Source organism: Oculina patagonica, chromosome 3 (genome assembly GCF_052425735.1).
Source record: "Oculina patagonica isolate OP01 chromosome 3, crgOcupat, whole genome shotgun sequence".
Taxonomy (NCBI): domain Eukaryota; kingdom Metazoa; phylum Cnidaria; class Anthozoa; order Scleractinia; family Oculinidae; genus Oculina; species Oculina patagonica.
In genome coordinates this window covers 11,285,186-11,309,151 of record NC_135760.1, presented here as the reverse complement: position 1 = coordinate 11,309,151, position 23,966 = coordinate 11,285,186, and the positions used below count along the sequence as shown (strand labels likewise).

Below are 23,966 nucleotides of genomic sequence, written 5' to 3'. Positions count from 1 at the left end.
AGAATTAATTAGAACTGTGATTCCATTTCTAGATTGACGCAGAGCTGATGAATGAGGATGACACAAAGGAAACAGGTTAGTACAACAACTGAGATTATGATCAATACCATTACTATCATCACTGTGTGACCTCTAAAGACAAACCTCCAACTGCAAAGTCTGCAATAGAGTTGCACCAATCCAACATACCGTATTTACTCGAATAAGCGCCGCAGTGCTTATTAAATTTTTCTCGCCTCATGTGCGGCGCTTATTTAAAAATTGGACGCCACAAACAATGTCATCTAGACAAAACTTCTACAGGGACTAAAAGAAAGGCATTTTGATTGTCAGTATTCATCTCTTACGGAAGAAGGTAGTTGCGCTTGCTGTCCCAACAAAGTTCACGGCCTTCAAAACGTAAACTACGTATTGTAAGCATTTTGGATAGAAAAAAAGAATGTTCATAATACCTCGAACTGCAAAACATTGCTTTTGATGAAAAGGAATTTCCAAGGCTGTTTTAGAGTTGCATTGTAGTGCTATGTTTAGTTAAACAGAATTTTTCGAACAAGCGCCACATCGGGTCTGCGGCGCTTATTCGGGGGCGGCGCTTATTAACTTTTTTGTCCCAAATGCGGCGCTTATTCGGGGGCGGCGCTTTTTCGAGTAAATACGGTATCCTGCTGCATCAACAAAAACATCATGCATAAAACAAAAGGAAAAATCATGTTCACTGAATTCTACTATCCCATTCTTTGTTCTTGCGTACAACACCAACTACAACTACAGATTGACTTTGAACAACAATAAAATAACATACTTTTACTTTGCTGGGACTGTCCTGTTGAAAAAAAATGCGATTCTTCAAATGTAAGTTAATAAATATTACTTTGCATAGCTGTTTGTTTCTAAATAAAAATGTGGTGCTGTGTTGATGAGCATGAGAATAATTTAATGTAGCTAATAAGTGTGAAAACTGCATAATACTAAAAGGATAAGAATTAAAAATAACATGAACATGAACAACAACTTATGAGCAACAAAAAAGATTGAGACACTCAGCTCTTTTATAATTACCTTGAACCAATTTTAACTTTCACCGCACAGCTATTACACAGACTACACAAACAACAAAGTACAATGGATTTGAAGTGGAATAATACTTTTGGCACTCATTTAAGTTGAAAAAAATTGATACACCTTCACTTTGTTTTTATTTTTATATGTTAACATTATTGTTTTACCAGAGGGAGAAAAGGACTCAGCAGAGGTTGAGAAAACAGAGAAACCAGTTGAACAGCAAAAGAAAGAAGGACCCAGCTCATCAGAGAAGGTTGATAAAATGTGTAAGTTCATCTACTCACGGGACACGTCTGACCGTATCCGAACCAGAGCCATGCTCTGTCATGTTTATCACCATGCTCTACATGATCGCTGGTTTGAAGCTCGTGATCTGATGCTGATGTCACATCTGCAGGAGTCCATCCAACATTCTGACATTCCAACACAGGTTTGTTAAATATGTAGTCTGAGTTGTAGGTTCTCTTTTTAAATAGTTTTAGGGTTTTGAAAATGTTTTAAAGTTGGCATCAGCAACTACATGTAGCAGAGTAGGCGGCTGTGACACTTAGCTTGTTTCTCATGACCTGATTGCTATGACTACAGTAACTGGTGACACAAAATCAAGAAGGAAAAGGAACTCTGGCAGTCATCAGCTTGGTTTGAAAACCCTGAATGTTTGGCAGAGGAGAATTGGTTTTACATTGGTTACTTCTGGCTAGTATAAATTCTTGGCTTCATTACACTTGAAATCATTTTGTGAAATCAATGTTAGTCTGTCTAAGTGTTCACTATTGGGTTTAGATGTTGTGGTTCAATTTTATTCTAAGTACATTCTGGTATTTTCATTTGTATTTATTATCATATGCCACCATACACCAGAACAAAGGAAAAAATGAAATTGACTAAAGATAAAAACAAGCTGTCAACTGCCGTAGTTCCACCGACTACTTGATTATATGTCTGCTGGTTACTCTGGTTATAGCAACCAACTTGCAACAAACAACTCTGTCAGTGTTGTCACAGCCGCCTATTTTTTTTAGTTGCTGACGCCTTCTTCAAAACATTTTGAAACCCCTGCAACATAGATATTCTTCATGCATGTATGAGTATCCGCATGTTTCCCACAAGCTGAGTATGTGCAGTTACTGAGCCAGGGTTACACATGTGGTAGATAAAGCAGTAGAGCAAGTGACTCTGGTCTAGTCTCGTGTTGAGTCTGTCTGGTTGTCATTCTGCTGCATGTTCCATGAGAGTTGGCCACAGGCATTTATCTTGCCTTTAGCCTTAGTAAATGAAACATACAAAATCATGGTTAGCCAGGGTTGCAATACAGGTTGTACACTGTCATAGAAATGACTTATACACAGATGTGTGTTTTGCATGCCTTGTAAGGTTTGTCTTGACATTGGACAATTTGGTGAACAGTTAAAATTCTGCTCATAAGCACTCCCAAAAACAAGTCCCCGGAAAGTGGAGTGCCACATTAAATAAAGTTCTTATGTTCTCTTTATCTAAAGCTCTCCCAAGTGTTAGATGCGTGCTTTTACTTACTTTCAGCTCTACTGATGATAAGTCCTCTATTGAAGGCTAGGGCCTGTATCATATTTTATGTTCCTTTTGATAACCCCTAAAGTGAAATTAGAGATTGAACTTTAATTTTTGATCTTTGTCCAGTTCAGTGAAATTTTTAAATGCAACCCAAGAATTTGAAGAAGCAGTTTGTGATGCAAATAAGATAAAAAAAAATTATCATCTGTGTTCTTTTTTGTGCTGTCTAGATTCTCTACAATAGGACCATGGTACAGCTTGGCCTGTGTGCCTTTAGGCACGGCATGATCAAGGATGCCCACAATGCACTGCATGATGTGCAGTCAAGTGGAAGAGCTAAGGAACTTCTTGCACAGGTCTGTAGTGTTGTCATAAACGAAGTAAAATTAGCAAGTAAATAGCCATGACAATCACAGGATTATGGAAGTAACAGACATGTTTGGCTTTTCAACTGTCATTATTTGGGGTTAAAAATATAATTAATATCAAATTTTGCCAAGTGCCTTTTGTAGAATCCGTGCGTCACCATCATCATCGGCGTCGGCAGTGTCAACGTTGCTGTTGTTATCGTCATCATTTTCATCTGCATTATCATCATAATCATCATCATCATCTTTATCATTATCATGACAGACAGCTTTTAAATAATTTACCCAGCCTTCAGGTGTAAAAGAGAAGTACATGTATGGTACTGTCTCTAATTAAAGTATTATTTATCAAGATGCACTGTTTTAATTTTTGTTAGGGTTTAATGCAACAAAGACAGTATGAACGAACCCCAGAACAAGAGAAGATTGAGAAGAGAAGACAGGTATTGTAACTGAAATATTCTTTGTCATGAGACTGATGAACATACATTGGTTGTAGTTGGGAGGGGAGGGGGAGAGGGGTGTCAGGAAAGCACCCCTGGGGACATGGATGCAGTTGTAAGCAGATTACTTTTGTAGAGGGCTACACAAATTTGACGTCACATGCATCACAACCACTGAATAATACTGCAGTGACCCTTTTATGATAAATTGCAGGGGTTGTCTAGTCATGGCGCGAGCCTATAGACATCTAAGGCACCCATCCTCCATGTTAAGCCAAATGTGGCAGTTGTGTTAATAATCACAAATGATCCACCTCATAATGCTGTATTTTCTGAATTTCAGGTTCCATTCCACATGCATATTAATCTTGAACTGTTGGAGTGTGTTTACTTAACTTCAGCAATGTTGATGGAAATCCCTTGGATGGCTGGTATGTCTTAAAGTGCATTTTTACTTACCTAATTTTAATGCTAAATTTCCTGTTTTGTTGCCATTTTTTGATGGCTCTTCTCAGCCAGTTGAGGAACAAATGACTGCTTATACAGTAACCAGTGGTCAACCTGAACTCCTTTGCTTCTCAAACTTGTTTTTAGTGAGCAATTTGTGACAAATTGATCATTCACATAATTCAAATGGCAGTAGTGGCCAGTGCCATACTTTTTCAGTATTTTGGGCCCTTGAAAGATTAAAAAATTCAGTTGCAGTTAAATAAGGGTTTTCTTCAATACACTTGCGACTTTTTATTTGTTGGGTTAAAAGTGCTTAAACATTTTTTGACTGCATGTATTTAGTGTAAAACCTATCTGTCTTTTTTATTTCAGCCCACGCATATGACTACAGACCACGTATTTTTAGCAAGAGTTTTCATTATCAGTTACGACAAAGTGAAAAGCAAACCTTGGTTGGTGAGTATAGATAAATGTTTTTCCCTTGACTTGTGATCACGTAAGCCATGTGTTCATTCAATAGACAGTGTTAGGCGACAACAGGAAACAATAGAGCAGTTTCAATTAAGTGTCGTAAAACCAAAACCAAAGTAATTACTCTGGCCAATCACAAAGGACACAGACAATCCAGTGAACCAATCAAAACTCGAAGCAAATACATGTATCTGGCACGAAACGCGGGAAAACGTGCGCGCGCGAGTCATAATTGGTTTTAGTTTTACTTCTGATTGGCTAAGAAAGTGCGCAAGATTTTTAAGCCAATCACTAAGCGTAGTAATTCAAAACCAAAGCAAACGCAATTTACTTTCGACACTCAAGTGAAAACCGCTCTATACCATTATTAATAGCAGTGAATGAATAATTTTTCTTGATGTGACAGTAACAATCATCTCCATTTTAAAAAATATCGTAAATTGAGGTTGCGCTCATATAATTTATTATCGGGTCCGGATAATCAGCGAGCCATGAGAGCCATTTCGGTTGGCCTAAATAGCACTTCATTTAGTCTAAATAGCACTCCAGTTAGCCTAAATAGCACTCTGGTTAGCCTACAGTTGGCTTTGGTAGCTTGAGTTAGCCTTTTATTGGGGATTAGGGATTTCTGGCTCGCATTGCTTGCATGGCTTGCGAGTCATGCGAGCCATTCAGGTTAGCCTAAATAGGACATTGGTTAGCCTACATAGCACTTCGGTTAGCCTTAATAGCACTCTGGTTAGCCTACAGTTACTGTAATTTAGGGCTTGCAGTTAGCCTTTTATTGGGATTTGGGATTTCTGGCTCGCATGGCTCGCTGGCTCGCATATTATCCTATCTCCTTATATCTCTGGGTAAACAGACGAAAATACTTCTCAGTCTTTGTGTATTATTGTATTATTATTATGTACTATTATTGTATTTTACAGGCCGCTGATAATGATTTCTATACTTTTGCATCAATTTCAGGTCCACCAGAGAGCATGCGTGAACATGTAGTGGCTGCGTCTAAAGCTATGAAAAAAGGAGACTGGAAACAATGCAAGGACTACATATTAGCTGTCAAGGTAAACTTAAAATAATGGAATTATGTGTACTAACTGGCTTATGGAAAATGTTAATCCATCAATAAATTTATTTGTTGCCACGAGGATATGGCATGTTGTGCTGTTAGCTTTCTGAATGGACAAATTTTAATCGACCGACTGACAGACTGACTGACTGATGGACAGATGGTCGGACGGATGGACAGATTGATTGATTATTTGACTGATTGATTGATGTTTTATGATCTTTTTTTCTCTCTTACATGATAGGTATGGAAATTGTTTCGCCAAACGGAGCAGGTACAAGAAATGTTAACAAGGTAACAGCTATTTTGTTATTTTTTGCAGATTTCTTATGTGACTGTGGATAAAATGATAAAATAAAGATTGTCGTTTGAACGGAAGCTATGATGTACATGTAGCATAGATAATGCACATGAAAGCAGCTGCAAATTGAGCCTGCAGAATGCGATTTGGACCCATGATCTTGCCATGCAAGTTAAAATGTTCTTGTAAATTCTATTTTTTTTCTTTGTGGTAAGCATGATTGTCACTTATCTATTTTATCTTTTTTCTCACAGAAAAATTCAAGAGGAAAGCCTCAGGACATATTTGTTCACATATAACAGTGTATATGACTCGTTGAGGTACAGTTTTAGTAAAGCAACAAACTAAATGGATTAATCTAAAGTCATCCAACTATCTAAAAAATATCATATCTTTTAAAATGAACTTTCGCATAAATAATAATAAAAAACTTGGGAGCTCTGCTTTTAGGCTTGGCTAAATCTATTTAATAAGACTTTGTATATCTCTTTCCTTGTAGCCTGTACACGTTGGCTGAAATGTTTGATTTGCCTCCATCTGTGGTACACAGTACTATTAGCAAAATGATCATCAATGAGGAACTACAGGTTTGCAATGTTTCTTTTTCTTGCTGTACTCTTGGCAAATTGAGAGGAAATTGTTGAATGGATGTCACCTCTCAGGATTTCAGTTTTTGTGATGTTACTACTTTTGGGGCCATTTCACTTGTGGAGTGCTTCTCTCTCGCTAACAACATGTATACTGTATTCTTATGTACAGCTGGAATTTTCACACACAAAGTTTCATCCAAAAACAGACCTGAGGTTTTTTTAATTGAAAAATTCCCAGAATATCACATGTAAGTCCCTCGAAAAATCGGCCTACCAAAAAAGGCTTGAAATTAATAAAGCCAAGATTCTTCAGTATTGAAATGCACCTATAGAGCGTTTTCACTCACGTGGCCGACATCTATGCAAATTTATTGGAACAAAAGGAAGTGTTTACATAAGAAAAGACTTGAAATCCCACAGGATTGGCTTGGTACACCAACATGGCCGCCGTTTCATTGTTTTGGAACACCAATATGGCCGCCGTGACGTCATGTGAAAACGCTCTATTGTCTTAGTCTACCGTTCTTGCCAAGGATGTCTGTGGCCTGATCCTGATAGGGGTACGCTGGTAACACAACTGGTAGAGTGATTGAAGGCTCAATAGGAATTCAAATTTCAGTCAAGTGTACACAAAAGTATGTAATATATAAATGCACCAATCAGATCTGTTGAAAACCAACCAATCACAGCGCAGCCGTGTGCTTTATAAGCTAATGCACAACCAGTCGACCTTATCGCCTGATGAAGACTAGCAGTATGCAGTCGAAACGTTGCGATCTGCATCACACGTGACTACGTCGTGAGACAAACGAAATAATACTTTATTATTAATATAATTCTTCTTGCCCCAGGCCTCCTGGGATGAGCCAACACAGACAGTGGTAATGCACCGAGGAGCCGAGCCTTCTCTCCTCCAGAGCCTGGCACTACAATTGGCAGACAAGGTAAAACACTTTGTCACAGTCAAGTCAACTTGCTTTTTAACTTGAAGCTAATAAAAAATAAATGAAACAACTTCCGTAGTTTTTCCTTGTTTTGATTTCTTTTGTTCATTTTGTATCCATAAGAAGATGTTAATTTAGGAAGCACATATTAGAGTTCATATGTTTTCGTATTTATGCCGTCAATGTATTTGAATAGCCTAAGTTCACAGACAAAGGAATATTTGAAAATTTGCATTTTTAAATAGAAAGCCAAAAAGTCATGTTAGAATTTTGATATTAGGGATTGCATATTATCCTAGCATTGGTTTTCATTTGGTCACATGAGGAACAGATTGGTATTTAACACTGTCTTCACTAAACCTATTTGGAGATTCCTAGCTTTCACATGCTGGTTATCACAAGTACTGTTTTGTCGGTGTTTTCTGTTTTTCAGGTCAGCAATTTAGTAGAAAACAATGAACGTATCTATGACACAAGGCATGGAGGATTTGTCCAGTTCAAGGACAGACAGGGTAAGAACTGCTTAATTATTTTCTTCTCTGGACAACATTTACCTGCAAATAGATGAGTTTTGCACAAATGATACTCACAGTCACCTCTCACATTAAACCACTCTAAAGGTTTGAATTATTGTCAAACCAGTGAAAAGTTAACTAGTGTGGCAAGAGACTGAAAGCCATCCCCCTCAGTAAAATACAGACTTGTCAACACCATTTGTCAAAATAATTTTGTTCAAGTATCAAAAGTATGGCACATTAATTTACATTCAACAATTGAATTGATTGACCACGACCAAATCAGTGCACCGGTGTTATGTTACTGAACCAGCTAAATATAATTTTGGTGGAAATTTAACATGACCTGTAATCTAAATGGTTAATTTTTGGGAAGGCTTATATTTGCTTACTGAAGCTCTCAGTTATTTTACTGTTTTAGTCAACACTGTTTTTCTCCCTTTCAGGCCAAGGCCGTTATCGTCGACAAAATCAGCAACATTATGATCGACAAGACAGGCCAGAAAAACAGGACAGACAGGATCGATACAACTGGCAGGAGAGATATGGACGACAGCATGACAGGTCTTACCAAAAGTCACAGTCATCTTACTGAACTAGACACAACATGCACAACTAACCAAGGATTATCAGGGGGCATTTTATTGTCCTGTCTGTGATTCAAGTCAATTGTTGTTCTTGTAAGAAAATACCGTGAAGTTTCATTGATATATAAGCCGAGAAGAACTCCACTGGTGAACAAGAACTAGAAATAATATTGTAAAGTATATTATTTTATTGCTAGGTATTCAGTTTTGAAATCTTCAAATGTGTGAACATCTTGTAAGCGAATAAAACTAACAGAAGCCTGTGATAACCTGTACTTGATGGAAGTATTATTTCTCCCAATATTGCAACGAGTGTTATTATTGGACAAATTTATGAGCGAAATTTGTTTAACATGTTTAAACACATGCACTATTGCTGTACAGTCAGCAGGAGCGAGACTACAATAACGAAAATTTACAGCATTAAATCTTATGTTTTCTAACTTGCTTTTTAAAACTACGTTTGATTCACTGCCTTCGTGAAGACATTTAATAACTGTCAGTGCTAAATGTTTTTCGCTGTCAGTCGGCCAACAGGTAAATGTGCGTGGCTCTGACTTGAGTGATATATCACTCATCAGCACCGTTTCATAATTCTCTTCTGTTTCCTCGGGAAGCAGGTCAGTGAAGATCTTTATCAATCGCTCATCTCGTTCACCGAGAAGGCCAGCCACAAACTCCAACACGACATGCCACTCACCTTTATTGATGTGATCTTTAACAAATGTTCTCAATTCTGCTTCATTCATGGTATCGGTTATATGCTTCGCTGCGAGGAATTCTTGCATCGTCAGATGAATGAAACAGAATTGAGCGTCGTGCTTGAATGGGCCAATTTTACGATCTGGCATCTTATGAAATAGCGAGCTGTTTGCCAATCCCTGCGGTACTTCGCTTGATCCAAAGATAAGTCTTCGTTCTTTTATACCTTTGAATGCAAGTTCTCCTAAGACCTTGAATTTCTCTTCCACTTCATGAGGTAGCTCGTCTGATTCAATCTCTTCCCGGCTGCGAGGTTTATCGCGATACTGCTCGTTGTGCCTGAAGAAAAACAGTCTGGTGGCAATTTTGTAAATCTGAGTGAGTTTTACAGGAAGGCCACCAGTTAGACCGGTCTCCGGGGAGAACTTGAGCTTTTCGAGAAGGGATGAACAAATTATAAAGCAATTCACAGGAACGTAGCAAAATGAAAACAAGTTCATATTCGAAGTGATGTGATGCCTGATTTGTTCTCCTGCGCCGCTTACATTTTCCGCTGCTTCTTTCGTGAAATTCTCAACATATTCGTCAACTTGCTCACGTGCAAAGCCGAGAATTTCAAAAGTTCGATGAAATAGGCCATGAAGTTTTTCGATGCTTGACACGACGGTAGGTCTTGTAGTTGTTAAAACGGAGGCTCCACGAAGAAGTTTGCCGTTCATTAGTTTCGCATAGAGAGTAGCCAGAGTCATCTTCTGTTCAACATTGTCTCTGTATAAACTGTCGTTAACGGCCTCATTATTAATACTTTTTAGATCTTCATCTGCAAGTTCGTCCATGCCGTCTAACAAAATTAGGACTTTCTCCGGATTTTCTACAATGTTATTCCAGACATCATCAGGAAGATGTTCAGTCGGCAAGAATTCGGCACTTTCGAGTAGTTCACGAATACTGAGCGGTACCAGGCTGAGCCTTTCTTCCGAGTTTATAGAACTCTTGACGTTAAATCTCCTGAACTTTATTAGGAAAGCAATGTCAAAGTGGAGCTCAGTGTCTTGTGTGTCGTTAAATATTTTACCCGAAGCCCAGTCTCTAAGAAACTTTGTAGAAAATAATGATTTTCCAATTCCCGGGCGACCAATGATCAGTATTTTCTTGTTTTCAATGTCAACAATATCTTCAGGTCCTTTTGATTTCAAATTTTCAGCATCGAGATCTTTTGGCCTGGGGTATACTTTAAGTAGCTCTTCTCTATCTTCGGGAAAATCGTATTGCGCCCTCTTAGGATGAAGAACCAAATTAGTGTAGATTTTGTCAATGTTCAGATCTTTGGTTGATTCGCCTTCACCTGGATAAGCTGTAAACAGTGCCTTCAGATCTAGAGGTTTTTCTGTGTTCTCGATGATACTTCTCTTCATCATCTCCAGGAACGATGTGAGGGATAGCTCTTGTGGTGTTTCATTTCGCTCTTGTTGTGTGTTTTCCTGTTGTGCTTCTTGTTGTAATTCGACTCGCTGCGGATGAACATAGTTGACTTTTGTGAGATGATTTGCAAAAAACTGCCTGTCTTTCATTAACGTTCTCCGTTTTACAGCGCGAGATAAGATCCAGATGATCTCGATCAAAATAACAAGGGCAAAAAGTCCATTCACCACGCTCACAGCATTCGTCCAGAAGGTTTTCTTCGCTGCCTGTTGATTGTGACACTCGTATATAATTTTTGTTGTGTTCTGAATGTTCGCGTCTGACGCATTCGCTGCACTAGTGCTTTCGGCGAGTGTTAAATCACAAGAAAAGTCGGTAGGAAAGTTGCTTGGATAAAGCACTTGAGTTTGTACGACTATAAAGAGAATTCCCAAAGCGAATCTGGCGGTGAGTTGACAACAATACGCCGTAAACAGTTTGCGTGTTTCAGGTGGGCGCTGTCTCTCGGCATCTCTGTTTGAATTGGCTTCCAGAAGCTGTTCAACTCTTGACTTGACGAGTAGGGAGTAAATCACGCAAACAATTCCAATAAAGGAAAAATTGACGATCACGAAGGCAAAGACGGGAACACCGAATTTGTTGTGCCGCTTCTCATACTGCTGAAGACACTTTTCCGGTACAAGGTCCATGTTTTTACTTTTCGCACTGCAAGCGAACCTCGGCTCACTGTTATCCATCGCTGCAAAGATGCCGAGTAGTATTACTCCGCATAGCGTCCAAGTAACAACTACTACATGGCTGAGTCGATTAAATGTTTTTGGTGCCAGCCATTCTCTGAGATATTCCATTTTGTATGTCGTCTAGCCTTCCCGTTCAATGGATCTGTAAAAATATAAGCATTGATGAAATAAGTTGACAGGTCAATTGATCACTAGTTCGTCCTAGCTTGTTTTACTTTTATTTGTAAGAAATCAGATATCTATTGACAATCTACACATAAAGAATCTGGCATATTAAAGCGTTTTCTTCCGCAGATATGCAACTTTTTTAAACCGGTTGCAAAGACGCCGGTTTTAAAATGATCGTGTTTTCTTCGAAACTACGTTACGAAGTAACGTTGCGAGTTTAGAGTTCACAATCAAATTGCGAACTTCGGAACAAACTTCCCAAACTTTGCCGACTGAACTTCTGAACTTCCCAAGTTTGCAAGTTGAGGAGGAACGAGACACGTTACAAAGTGGTGGCAGAAATATTTCAGCGATTCTAGCTGGGCATATACTAAAACCCGAAACAACGAAACGAAACCACCGAAACGAAACGACCGAAACCACCGAAACGAGCGAAACGAAACCGCCGAAACAACCGAAACGGCCGAAACGAGCGAAACGAAACGAAATCACCGAAACAAGCAAAACTTCAAGATTTTCGCCACTTAGCGTACTATACACCCCGTTTAGCCTACTATACACTCTGATTAGCCTACTATAAACCCCGGTTAGCCTACTATACACTCCTGTTAGCCTACTACACACTCCGGTTAGCCTACGTTTCACTTAGGTTAGCCTACTATGCACTCCGGTTAGCCTGTTTACGGTTAGCTCTCAATAATTGTAATGGGTTTTGCTTGTTTCGGTGATTTCGTCTCGTTTCGCTCGTTTCGGCCGTTTCGGTTGTTTCGGCGGTTTCGTTTCGGTCGTTTCGGTGGTTTCGGTCGTTTCGTTTCGGTGGTTTCGTTTCGTTGTTTCGGGTTTTAGTACATGCCTTCTAGCTGTTCGAGTTTCAAAATAGTTGTTTGAACAAGCACGGCGTCGGTATCAACGTTCTGACCTACACTAAGTATAAGGATAAGGATTACATATACCATCCGTTGCATCACGTCCTGAAAAAAAAACATGTTCAAATTGGGTATCAAACATTGCATGATTTGCAATCAAGCTTTTAAGTTTGAAAAACAACGTTGCGCGCGAGCGATCATGAAGTTGAACCAAAGTATTCATGATTGAACGCGTACGGTTGATAAATATATTTTACTAGTATTCTGTGGCAAAAACTCTTTAAAATATTTTTAACTGGCGCAGATTTTAAAAACCCTTCTGTAGTTATGTTGACAGAAATGGTTTTGCTTGGCTAAACCATCGGAAGAAAACACGTACCATAAAAATAGAATTGAGCCGTAAACGTGTCAGTGTCGCGACTTTTAATTCAAATTTGTCTGACTCTTTCGCATTTGTATAAAATTAATTTCAGGTGAAGATCGGTAAAGCCGTCCAGTTTCATTCGGTTTACAAACGCAGAAGACTTGACATTGAAGTTAAAGCCTCACAAAAATTTTAAAGATGTATTTGCTGTATATAAAAAGTTAAATTTGACCAAATTTCAGCCGACGTAAAATTTATTTATCGGCAGATCGCTCATGCGAAACGACGTCAGGCTCTTCAACTTCACTGAACCAAATATTTTGTAACTCTAGCCACTGGAATCGCTGAAACATTACCACTGCTGCCATGTTTTCTTCACCTGAATTTCCGACATGAACATGACTTTCGAGCAACATGTCTTGTTCCTCCTCAACTTGCAAACTTGAGAAGTTTAGCCGGACCAAAGTTGGGGAGTTTGTTCCGAAGTTCATAATTTGATTGTTTAACCCGCAAAGTAATTGGCTACTTTGTAACGTAGTTCCCAAGAAAACGAGTTTAAATTTGTTTGAATGAATTTTACTAAGAAATAAATGGTTTCTATCGAAAACTCGCAACTTTTTAAAAACACGCGACTTTTTTCAAAACCCGCGACTTTTTCAAAACCCGCGACTTATTTAAAACCCGCGACACGCGACTTGAAACCCGCGACCCGCGACCATTAGGGAAACTCGTTCTTTTAAAGTTTTGCAAACGTCTAAATTAATAAAAAATAAAAAATTACATTTCACTTAAACGGCTAAAATTACGTTATATCTATAGATAAAATTAATGAAGAAATTTTTCAATATATCAACACCCAAATTTATAATGGTAGTAGGACTGAGTGGAGTCCAATTCGGTCTGTAATCATATACAAAAAAAAATTAACAAAATCGGACGACCGCGAAGCAAACGTCTAAATTTGATGAGTTATTGGATTGTTTTGCCTGTCTGCGCGCGTTATGGAATTTCGTGGCTTCATTGCGTGCTATGAAACTGATCAAGTTTGCCTGAAGGTTAAGGTGCACGGTTTAGTGCCAGTTGGACGCTTGACAGGATTAGCAGACTTGAGCCACATCACCGATTTTAATGGATTTTTGGACAGCCAAAATTTATATTTGTGTCACAGGAAACATAAATATAATAGTCTTTTTTTTATTAAAAATTGCTATATTAGAGTATTGAAACTGTTAACGAGCGTCTTTGGCTGCGGATGGCTTGGATGGAAATAGATTGCAACTTGAAATTAAAGTTTAACTTTTCGAGTCTTCAAAAAAATCGATATTTATAGCCATAGTTTGATTTCTGTCCGCAAAGTAAGGTTATATCTTCCTTTAGATGTTTAAAGATAATGTTTTACATCAGTTAAGATTTCCCACCACTAATTTCAGAACAGTGTAGACAAAAACGTTACGAAATCCCCGTGACATAGCCCCTTTAAATATATCTATCTGTTGAGGACAGAAGTAATTCAAGCAACGACGGCAGAATATGGCTTCAACAATCAACCCGAACATTTTTTAAAATGAAACTCCACGCCTCTTTTCCTCTCTGGGATAAATTGTAAATTCCACGTATTTTTCGGCTTCTTGGATGCTATAGACGCTGTAATAGATATCACTGCGTGGGATGGAACCGATCAGTTTTATTTGAAGGTTAAGGATGAACGTTTCATAATGGAATTGGCGCGCCAGATTGTCGCCTGGTGAGATTAAGCAGAGCTCACCCACATGCACTTTTGATTGATAAATCGAATAAACACATATCAAAAAAGCCAAAAACTAGGGACCTACTTGTCATTTCAGAATTGGCACATTTATCAATTTAGGGTTGATAATTAATACCAGCAGCCGACAAAAGAAGGTTTCATCCCGGGGGAGGGTGTCGTGGCTCAAAAACAGAGTTTGTGCAGAGTTTGTATATAGTTTGTGCAGTCTGGCCAGTTATATGAATAACTCCCACGAGAAACTGTCCTTATATTATATTGTTAGCACTCATCTCTTGTGAAGTGCGATTTTAAGACAAACATCGGGAATTAGAAGTCCTTTGCATGTAATTTCTCGCGCAAATCGAAGCATTTTTGTCTGAGATAGGGTATCACTTTTCGGGTTAAGAGGGAAAATGGCATGTTCTTGGTCGTCTCGGGCGGAGGGTATTGTAAGCTTGTTTTCGTGCTGTGAAATTTCGTGTCATGAGACATCCGCTAAATTGCTCGATTTAAAGCATTTCTCTTAATTAAAAAGGCTTAGCCGAAGCTGTCTAAGCTCCAAAGTACAGGACGCGAGTGGCACGTGATTAGAGCTCAAGCGGCGCAAGGGATTTTTCCCGCGCGGCGCATGCTAGCTCGACACAACATGTCGCTTTTCCCTCGCTTTTTTTGGAGAAAAAATCTTCGCGTCAGACGTTTGGCCGGATATATTCATACAATTCTTCGCTGTTTGGCTGCGTGTGTACCGGCAAATTTCAATTTGTTGCAAAATGTTATCATCTCGTAAAGAATGCATTTTTCCAGATATAAATCTACTTGTTTCAGCTGCCATACTGACACATCCCGACACATCTGCGAGATTAACTGGTCATAAAATTAATTTACTCAAGCACGAATGTACAATAAAATTAATGAAACCAATACATAGAAAGGAATTATGCAACATTCCACCGACTGTTATAATATACAGGAGAGCAGTTTCTTCCTTTAGCTTATAGACTGCGGGATGCGGGAGAAAACTAGCAAATCTCGGGATGCTTCGATCCCGCGAGAAGCGAGGTCAAACAGTTAAAGCGAGCTGCGCAAAACATTAGCTCATTCTTCATTTTCGTGAGTTTTGTATGTAACAATACAAAACCTCGGCCCAGCTGAGACGGCGCATACCAAGAGATATCGGTTTTATTGTTCGACTGTAAAATGCTATAGATTGTTTTGGAAATCCGTTCTTGTCAACCGATCGACAATGTATTAAAAGCTCATGAAAAGCTGGCTACTTTCGATCTGTAGGAAAATCACGTTTATAGCGATGGGCAAACATAGCGACTATGGCGAGAATGCTGGCTAGAAGACTTAACATTACTTGCGAGAAACTCCTAACCTATCCATAAAATAAATTCTATTGATGAAATTCGTAAATCTCTTGATGGGTTAAAAATTATCACAAAACATCTATATATCCATGTTAACCCTTAAAGTTTTTAAAATAGTAGGAAACAAACCTGCATTCAGGAATTTCAGAGAACAGTCTCCAGTTTACCGTGTTTGGATATAGAGAGTGAGGAGCTGAATGAGTTGTGTATCTGAGCGGATTTTTCATCTAAGGAATGATCTGCGATCTTCCATAATATAGAAGGCCTTGCGCAAACTCCTCCCCTAGGCCATAAGGGCACATTTTTGTTGGTAATCTATAATTTTTGTTTGGCGTCTCATGGGCAATTAGAGGCCTCACACAAAGATTCTGTCATTTCTCCTCCCCTAGGCCATAAGGGCACATTTTTGTCAAGAACGTCCTGTAAAGGAATGTTTCCTTGGGGCCTTATTCCTAAACAGTTGCAAGAATTTGTCAGTTTGCAATAAATGACAAAGATTGTAACTGAGACTTAGCCAGGGGGCAGATAAAACGCCATCCAGTGCAAGCGAGATTTTTGTACACAGATGATCACTCCGATCCGTTTTATAATTAAAAATATTTGTTTGTTTTTAATTTTTTGTGTTTATTTTAATTGTACAATTCTAACTACAAAAAATTCCATTCTTCTCGATTTGTAAGGTCTGTAACTGCTGAGATTAACCTTTTATACCTTGGCCGGTTTTAATTTATTTTGTTGCAGGGTTCCAATGATACTATTTTGACAGAAATGTTTGATAACCAAAACGTAAATTAGCAAGGGCCACCATGGAGAAACAAAAGTATAGGATCCTCGCCAGAATCAGCTAACCAGCTATAACTAATCATGAAGTATACCGAATTCCAATACTTTGGGAAAATATGAATGATTAGGATCAGTATCCTTCCAACACTGTTTTTGTTTTGTTGTTGTTGTTTGTTCGTCTGTTTCAGTAAAATTGCTTTAACTGAGTTCAGCGATGGTTGAAAAAATTAAAGATAGATACGTTTATTGTCTGTTTTGATTCCAAAATCTGTACCGATGTGTTGATAACTCTCACGAACTTTGCTGTTCTACTGTTGTACTATAAACCGATTTAGACAAATCCCTTCGGCTATGCACAAGAAATCATTTACATTGATGACTGGTAAAATTCATTGCAATCATATTTTCACGCCCAAGTACTGAAGTTGTCTGTGTTAAAAATACTTTATCAATTGTCCAAGTTTATTTATCGTAATATAGAGTTTACGGTGTTTTCCGCCAAAGTAATAACCACTGATGCTTTTACATCGATTCGATTCCCATTTATAACACATCTGAGAGAGCAGTTTTCCCTAATGATGATAATGTAAGCCAAATGAACAAATTACATTTCCACTCCCTTCTACGCGCAGGAATTTATAGTTAGATTGGGTAAAATTAAGATGATGATCGAGTGTTCGCATTGACTAATTCTTCTCTTTTTTTCGATTTCAAGTTAATAGAGTAGAATTGAAGTAGAAACGTAGTAGAAATGAGCAGTATTTCGCAACTGTGTACGCTTCACAAACTCAGTATTTTATTTTTAACTCATTTCAAGACAACAGAGATCACTGTTCCGTCGAATACGAAATTTCACACGTCCTCGCCACTAATTTGCTTATCTCTTGGGCTAATTCTACAAGAAATGTTTTGTGGCCGTTTGTCTATATACTGATGTACTATGAACAAAGTAACTTCAATGATGCCATAATCATTCAACGATATAGACATCTTGAGATGTCACTTACATTGCGAACATATTTTCACGACTTAAACCATTTCTGTTCACCACACTTTTAATTTTAATTTCACAAGTACTTTTAGCCACATTTTCTAGTACTTTATCGATAGTTTATGGCTTAGGAGCCAAGATTGATCATAAATAACCAACGTATGTAGTTTTGGCAGTTTTGCAAAGTTTAACAGTCGGCTTAAATGTGAAACGAAAATTAAAATGCAAAATGCGCCTGATGGTAGTATAATGTTTCCATACGTTTCGGGGCTACTGCTGATTTCCGTTAGATGGCATTTCACATTTTCCACTGAAGAAGGGGCAGTAGCCCCGAAACGTATGGAAACATTATACTACCATCAGGCGCATTTTTCATTTTAATTATCGTACTAGTTATATGCGCTACACAGTCACACGAAATTTCTTTAGAGATTTCTATGTTACTTAAATGTGAACACAGAGCAATATTATTCCGTCAAATGTCGAGCTCAGGAAAAGTTTTTGCAGTGATGAAATCATGCCACTAGCTTGAAAAAATAACGATTTTTGTGCGGTAGTTTCTTTTCCAGGCAAAGATGTTGATTACGCTAAATTGATTTGGATGAGTAAGTCGAATAACAAATACCGTATTTACTCGAATAAGCGCCGCCCCCAAATAAGCGCCGCCCTCGAATAAGCGCCGCATTTCGGACAAAAAAGTTAATAAGCGCCGCCCCCGAATAAGCGCCGCAGTCCCGATGCACTACAAAGCAACTCTAATGCAAACTTGGACATTTCGTTCCATCAAAAGCGATGTTTTGCAGTTTACAGTGATGGTTTTACTGCTCGCCCATTTTTTTCTTAGTCAAACATTCTTACAATACGTTAATGTTGTGAAGGCCGCGAACTTTGCTAGGACAGCTAGCGCCACTTCTCTCTTCAGAAGAGACGAATAATGACAATCAGAAGATGCTATTTTCGATAAATGTAAAATATAAGACTCTTTGTGGAGTCAAATTTTAAATAAGCGCCGCCCTCAAATAAGCGCCGCCCCCGAATAAGCGCCGCACTTGAGGTGGGAAAAATTTAATAAGCGCCGCGGCGCTTATTCGAGTAAATACGGTATGACGGTCAATGAATTAGGACAAACTGAATATACTAACACAAATGACCAGCGTCTGTGAATTTCGTCGCAGTCGCGGCTAATGGTTGTCGAATATAGGAGCCACTAGATCACACTAAGAGCTATCGCTTACTGATAATTTTGCATGACTCTTATAAATGTACTAAGGCATCTAAGAGCAAAACAGTCGACTAGTTGAAATATCAGTCTTTGGAAGCATTCCAAAGCGTTCGTCCATAATGTAAAGCTTTTTGCCTTCGCTTGATTCGTAAAATAACATGCAAAGCGAATGTGACTGATCGCTAGAAGAGAATGCTGGCTAGATATAGAAAATCCAACCTTTATACTCGAAAGAAACGGTATGACTGGAGTTGCGGTTTTGCCAATTTATGCGGCGAACAATTACTGTGCCATTGAAGCTAAAATAAGACACTAGCTAGTTAAATTCTGATTATAACCACACATATCCTTGTTAACTTGTTAACTCTTAGGACTTAATAAACAATGCCCAAATGTTGCAACCAGAAATGAACTTGGAAGACTTCCTCTAAAATTAGCCATTGAAACCTCCATAATAAAATTTTGGATTCATCTTCAAAACTTTAATACCAGAAAATAACATCGCTAAGCAATGTCTACAGCTTTCTAAGGAGATGGCTGATAAAAACCAGACAGGTCTAATGCTTAAAATTAATCAGTTATGCAATAAATACAACTCGGGCTCTATAACATTAAATGAAAACAACGGAAAACTCTTTACTTCTCACATTAAGCAAAACATTAGCAAAGCGTTAATAGCTCATCAATTAAAACTAATTAGCACAAACAGAAAATTACAATTTTATTATTCATTTAAAACAGATACCAAAAAATCTGGTTTTTTGGACGCAATAAACAATCCTCATCACAGAACTGCCATTAGCAAATTTCGACTAGGGAATCACAAATTACGTATCGAAACTGGTAGACAAACAATACCCAAGACTCCTATTAATTTAAGAATCTGTTCTTTCTGCCATTCGGATGAAATTGAAAACGAAATGCATTTCCTATTTTCATGCAAGTTATATGTTAACATACGTTTAAAATTCTTTAATGAAATAACCGCCAAATATAGTATTTTTAATGAGTTTGATATTAATGCAAAATCTTTATTTCTTTGTAACAGCATTGATCCTGCTGTTTGTCGATCAACTGCTGCTTTTGTTTTTCAAGCAATGTCTCTTAGACATGAAACTTTATTTTCCAAATGATAAAATCGCATTTTTGTTTTATTTCTGATTCTATGTTATATATCTTTATAATTTCTTAAGTGTAAGTAGGTAATGCCATGTACTTTTATGGAAATACCTCAATAAATTGTTGTTGTTGTTAAACTTTAATGTTTTTTAATAAAGAAACAGAAAACCAACCTGCATTCGCGGAAGTCCAAAGAAAAGGGGGCGAGCTCAAAATCAAAGAGTTTCGGATCGCTTTGGAGTAGAGACTAAAATTTGTGAATGGCGTATCAGGGCTGTATTTGAAGAATATATATCTCCTGCCTCCTTGACAGTTAAAGGTCAGTAGAGGCCTCACGCAAAAATTCTGTGATTTCCTCTCCGTTTAAGGGCACATATTTGTCAAGAATTAAAATTAATCCTAGTAATGTACGGCTTCACAGGGACGGTGCTCGATTGGTTCAGGTCCTACCTTAATGATCGTTCACAAAAGGTTGTCATTGGTAATACTGAGTCCAAACCGCAGCCTCTCACATCGGGTGTCCCACAGGGATCAGTTTTGGGTCCTCAGTTATTTTCCCTATACTTCGGACCCCTACAAGACGTCATCAAGGCTCACGGACTGGACTGTATGATGTACGCTGATGATTCACAACTCTACATTATTTTGAACCCTGCAGCAAGACAGCCTGCGCTTCTCAATTTGGAGCTGTGTATTAATGATATCCAAGCATTCTTTCTTACTAATAAGCTAGTCTGCAACCCGACTAAGACAGAAGTTCTTCATCTCACATCTCGCTTTACTCGGCATCCTCCATTATCGAATATTTCTATTGGCGTAAACATTGTATCCTGCGCAAACAAAGCTCGTAATCTGGGAAGTGTTTTGGATCGCCACCTCACCATGACCAGCCACGTTAACAACATCTGCCGTCACGCATCCCTGGCGCTTCGTAACATTGGTAGAGTAAGGAAATACATAAGCCAGAGCAGCACCGAGCGCTTAGTACATGCTTTCATAACATCCAAGTTGGACTATTGCAATAGTCTATTGTACGGCTTGCCCTCTACTGAACTTCAAAAGTTACAACGCATTCAGAACACTGCTGCGAGATTGGTGGTTAAGGCAAAGCGCACGGATCACATAAGCCCTATTCTACAACAATTACACTGGCTGCCTGTTAGCGAACGCATTTCGTTTAAGATCTTGTTGTTTACCTATAAAGCTATGAATGGCTATGCTCCGTCATACATTGTAGATCTTCTTGACCAATACGTGCCATCACGTTGTCTACGCTCGGCCTCGCAAAATTTGCTTAAATTTCCAAGATCGGCCACCTCTACATACGGAGATCGGGCCTTTTCCATTGCTGCGCCGAGACTTTGGAACACACTACCAACAACAGTAAAGAATGCCCCTTCAGTCTCCACTTTTAAAACACTTTTAAAGACATATTTATTTAGGTCGATATATTTTTAACAAGTTCGCCATGTTTTTATTGTCATTTTTATTTTTATTTTTTATCAATTGTAAATAAATTAGGTTATCCTTAGCGTATTTTTATCTGATTGTAATTTAAATCGGGTTTTTATATTTTTACTTTTAAATTTCAAATGTAAACGCACTGAGACGTATGTAAAGTGCGTGCTAAGAACTGTTATTATTATTATTATTATTAATGCAGTGTGGCTTGGCTCGGCATTTGTCACGAATCAAAGAGTTGTCTTCTTGCGAACGCACCATAACAAAATGTGCAAAACTGAAGGGTGGGGAATTAAGCCTTGTATCCAGGGATAGGAATGTTATCTTATTCCAATCCAGTTGCAAGAATTTGTCCGTTAACAACCAGGTTTGGTCAGGAGCCATAATCGGGGACGATTTGGTCTAATTAGAGAACATTTCAGTGACGGGTTTCAACTGAGTTGAACAGAAACGGACCACTGAAATTTGAATGGTAGAAGCACGTTACAGATGGAATTTCGTGGCTACATTGCGTGCCGCGCTATGAAACTGATCAAGTTTGTCTAAAGGTTAAAGGTGCATCCAGTTGGACGCTTGGCAGGATTAGCAGAGTTGGGCCACATAAACAGTCGGGTTCTTAAATAAATAAACCTATCATTGAGGACGAAAGTAATTCAAGCAACGCCCGCATAATTAGGTTTTACAATCACCCCGAAAATGTTTAGTTGGACTCCACTCTTCTTTCTTTACTCTCTGGGATAAATTGTAAATTCCACGACTTTTTCGACTTATTGTATGTTTAGACGCTGTAATAGATATCATTGCGTGGGATGAAACTGATCAGTTTTGTTTGAAGCCGGGTTAAGGGTGAACGTTTTAAAATGGAATCGGCGCGCCAGTTTGACGCCTAGATTAATCGAATAAACATATCATTCAGGATCAAAAACCAAAACTATTAAGAATAACTTGTCATTTCAGTAGGCATAAAAAGATTGTGCTCGGCAACTTTTGAGCAACTTTTAGCGTTTTGAGCAACTTTTTCTGGTACCAGCAACCTAGGGCAACTTTTGCCTTCCTTGGCAACTTTTGAGCAACAAATTGATATAAAACCGATCCAAACCATAAAAAGTCGTTTATGTCGAAGGATTTTATTTAAACTTTGGTTATAGTAAACATTATGATGCCCATTCAAGTAAACTTCGCAAGGTTGACTAGTTAGGAACTTTAACTAGAAAATACGTATCTATTATTGAAGTTATGTTGAGTTTAAAGAATATATTGATTACAACTCAAAGTATTTATATTTCTCATATAACAATGGCTTTTTGGCCTCTTTTAATGATTGTAAGAATATTTAACGAAAATGTTTAAATGGCAACAAACAAACAAACACGTTTTGAGTATTTATCTTAAACAAAACGACTCTAGAGCAAGCAAATTTTCTAAATTTTGGTGGCAACTTTTTGATATTTGAGCAACTTTAGAGCAACTTTTGGTTATCAAGCAATTTTTCCTGAATTTACTAGCACAATCTATTCATGACTACATTTTAGAATTGGCACGTCTATCAATTTAGGGTTGATATTAGATAAATACCAGCAGGGAATAGTGTGTGCAGTCTGGTCAGTAATTAGGTACATCTCCCTCGAGAAACTGTTCTTATACTGTTATCGCTCATCTTTTGAGAAGTGCGATTTTACAGCCTGGTCTGAGATAGGGTATCTTTTTTCGAAAGAGGGAAAAAATGGCAAGGGAGCATCACACTTATTTTCCTCGCGCGGCGCGTGCTAGCTCGACAAAGCATTTGTCGCTTGTTCACCGCTTTTTTTTGGAGTAAAAATCTTCGCGTCAGACGTTAGGCCGGGTATATTAATATAATTCTCCGCTCATGTTTGGTAGCTTGTTTACTGATATTTCGATTTGTTGTAAAATGTTATCGTCTCTTAAAGAATACATTTTTCCAGATTTGAATCTACTTGTTTCAGATGCCATATTTATTTATTGATTTTCATTTCTTGCCGGATAGATCTGCGAGATTAACTGGCCATAAAATTAATTTACTCTAGCTGGAAGGTACAATAAAATGGATGAAAACAATACATGGAAAAGAGTTATTCAACATTCCACCGACTGTTATGTACAGGAGAGCAGCTTTCTTTCTTTAGCTTATAGACTGCGGGATGCGGGAGAAAACTAGCAAATCTCGGGATGCTTCGATCGCGCGAGAAGCGAGGTTATAATTAAGCGAGCCGCGCAAAAAATTAGCGTGTTCTGCATATTCGTGAGAGAGATTTCATACTAAGAGATATCGGTATTGTTCGACTGTAAAATGCTATGGATTGTTTTGTTAATCGTTCTTGTCATGTATTAAAAGCTGGCTACTTTCGATCTGTAGAAAAATTACGTTTGTAGCGATGGGTAAACACAGCGACTATCGAGAGAATGATGGCTAGAAGACTTAACATTACTAGAAAGAAACTGCCAACCTATCCTATTTAAGCTTACTGTTCCATTGAATGAAACTCATAAATCTCTTACTGGATTAGAAATTATCACAAAACATCCATTTATCCATGTTAACCCTAAAAGTTTTTAAAAAAAGTAGGAAACTAACCTGCATTCAGGAATTTCAGAGAACAGTTTCCAATATGTAGCGTGTTTGGATATAGAGACTGAGGAGCTGAGTGATCTGATTTGTG

At 38.2% G+C, this 23,966-nt stretch overlaps 2 protein-coding genes across 2 annotated transcripts in view; one reads left to right on the top strand and one right to left on the bottom strand.

Moving 5' to 3' along the window:
- Positions 1–8,606, top strand: part of LOC144646505 (eukaryotic translation initiation factor 3 subunit C-like) — a 22,038-nt gene extending 13,432 nt beyond the window's left edge. The window contains exons 17-29 of the mRNA XM_078506117.1: positions 33–75; positions 1,230–1,492; positions 2,823–2,948; positions 3,338–3,403; positions 3,747–3,834; positions 4,226–4,309; positions 5,294–5,391; positions 5,641–5,690; positions 5,952–6,017; positions 6,197–6,284; positions 7,139–7,231; positions 7,665–7,743; positions 8,193–8,606. Of these exons, the coding sequence (XP_078362243.1) occupies positions 33–75; positions 1,230–1,492; positions 2,823–2,948; positions 3,338–3,403; positions 3,747–3,834; positions 4,226–4,309; positions 5,294–5,391; positions 5,641–5,690; positions 5,952–6,017; positions 6,197–6,284; positions 7,139–7,231; positions 7,665–7,743; positions 8,193–8,341 (1,293 nt within the window). The 3' untranslated portion in view covers positions 8,342–8,606. The remainder of the gene's footprint in view (positions 1–32; positions 76–1,229; positions 1,493–2,822; positions 2,949–3,337; positions 3,404–3,746; positions 3,835–4,225; positions 4,310–5,293; positions 5,392–5,640; positions 5,691–5,951; positions 6,018–6,196; positions 6,285–7,138; positions 7,232–7,664; positions 7,744–8,192) is intronic.
- On the bottom strand, positions 8,516–23,966 carry LOC144647497 (nucleotide-binding oligomerization domain-containing protein 1-like). The gene is made up of 2 exons (XM_078507298.1): positions 23,882–23,966; positions 8,516–11,339 (listed from the first exon to the last, which is right to left on the bottom strand). The coding sequence occupies exon 2, from the start codon at positions 11,303–11,305 to the stop codon at positions 8,516–8,518; it is 2,790 nt and encodes a 929-aa protein (XP_078363424.1). The 5' UTR covers positions 11,306–11,339; positions 23,882–23,966.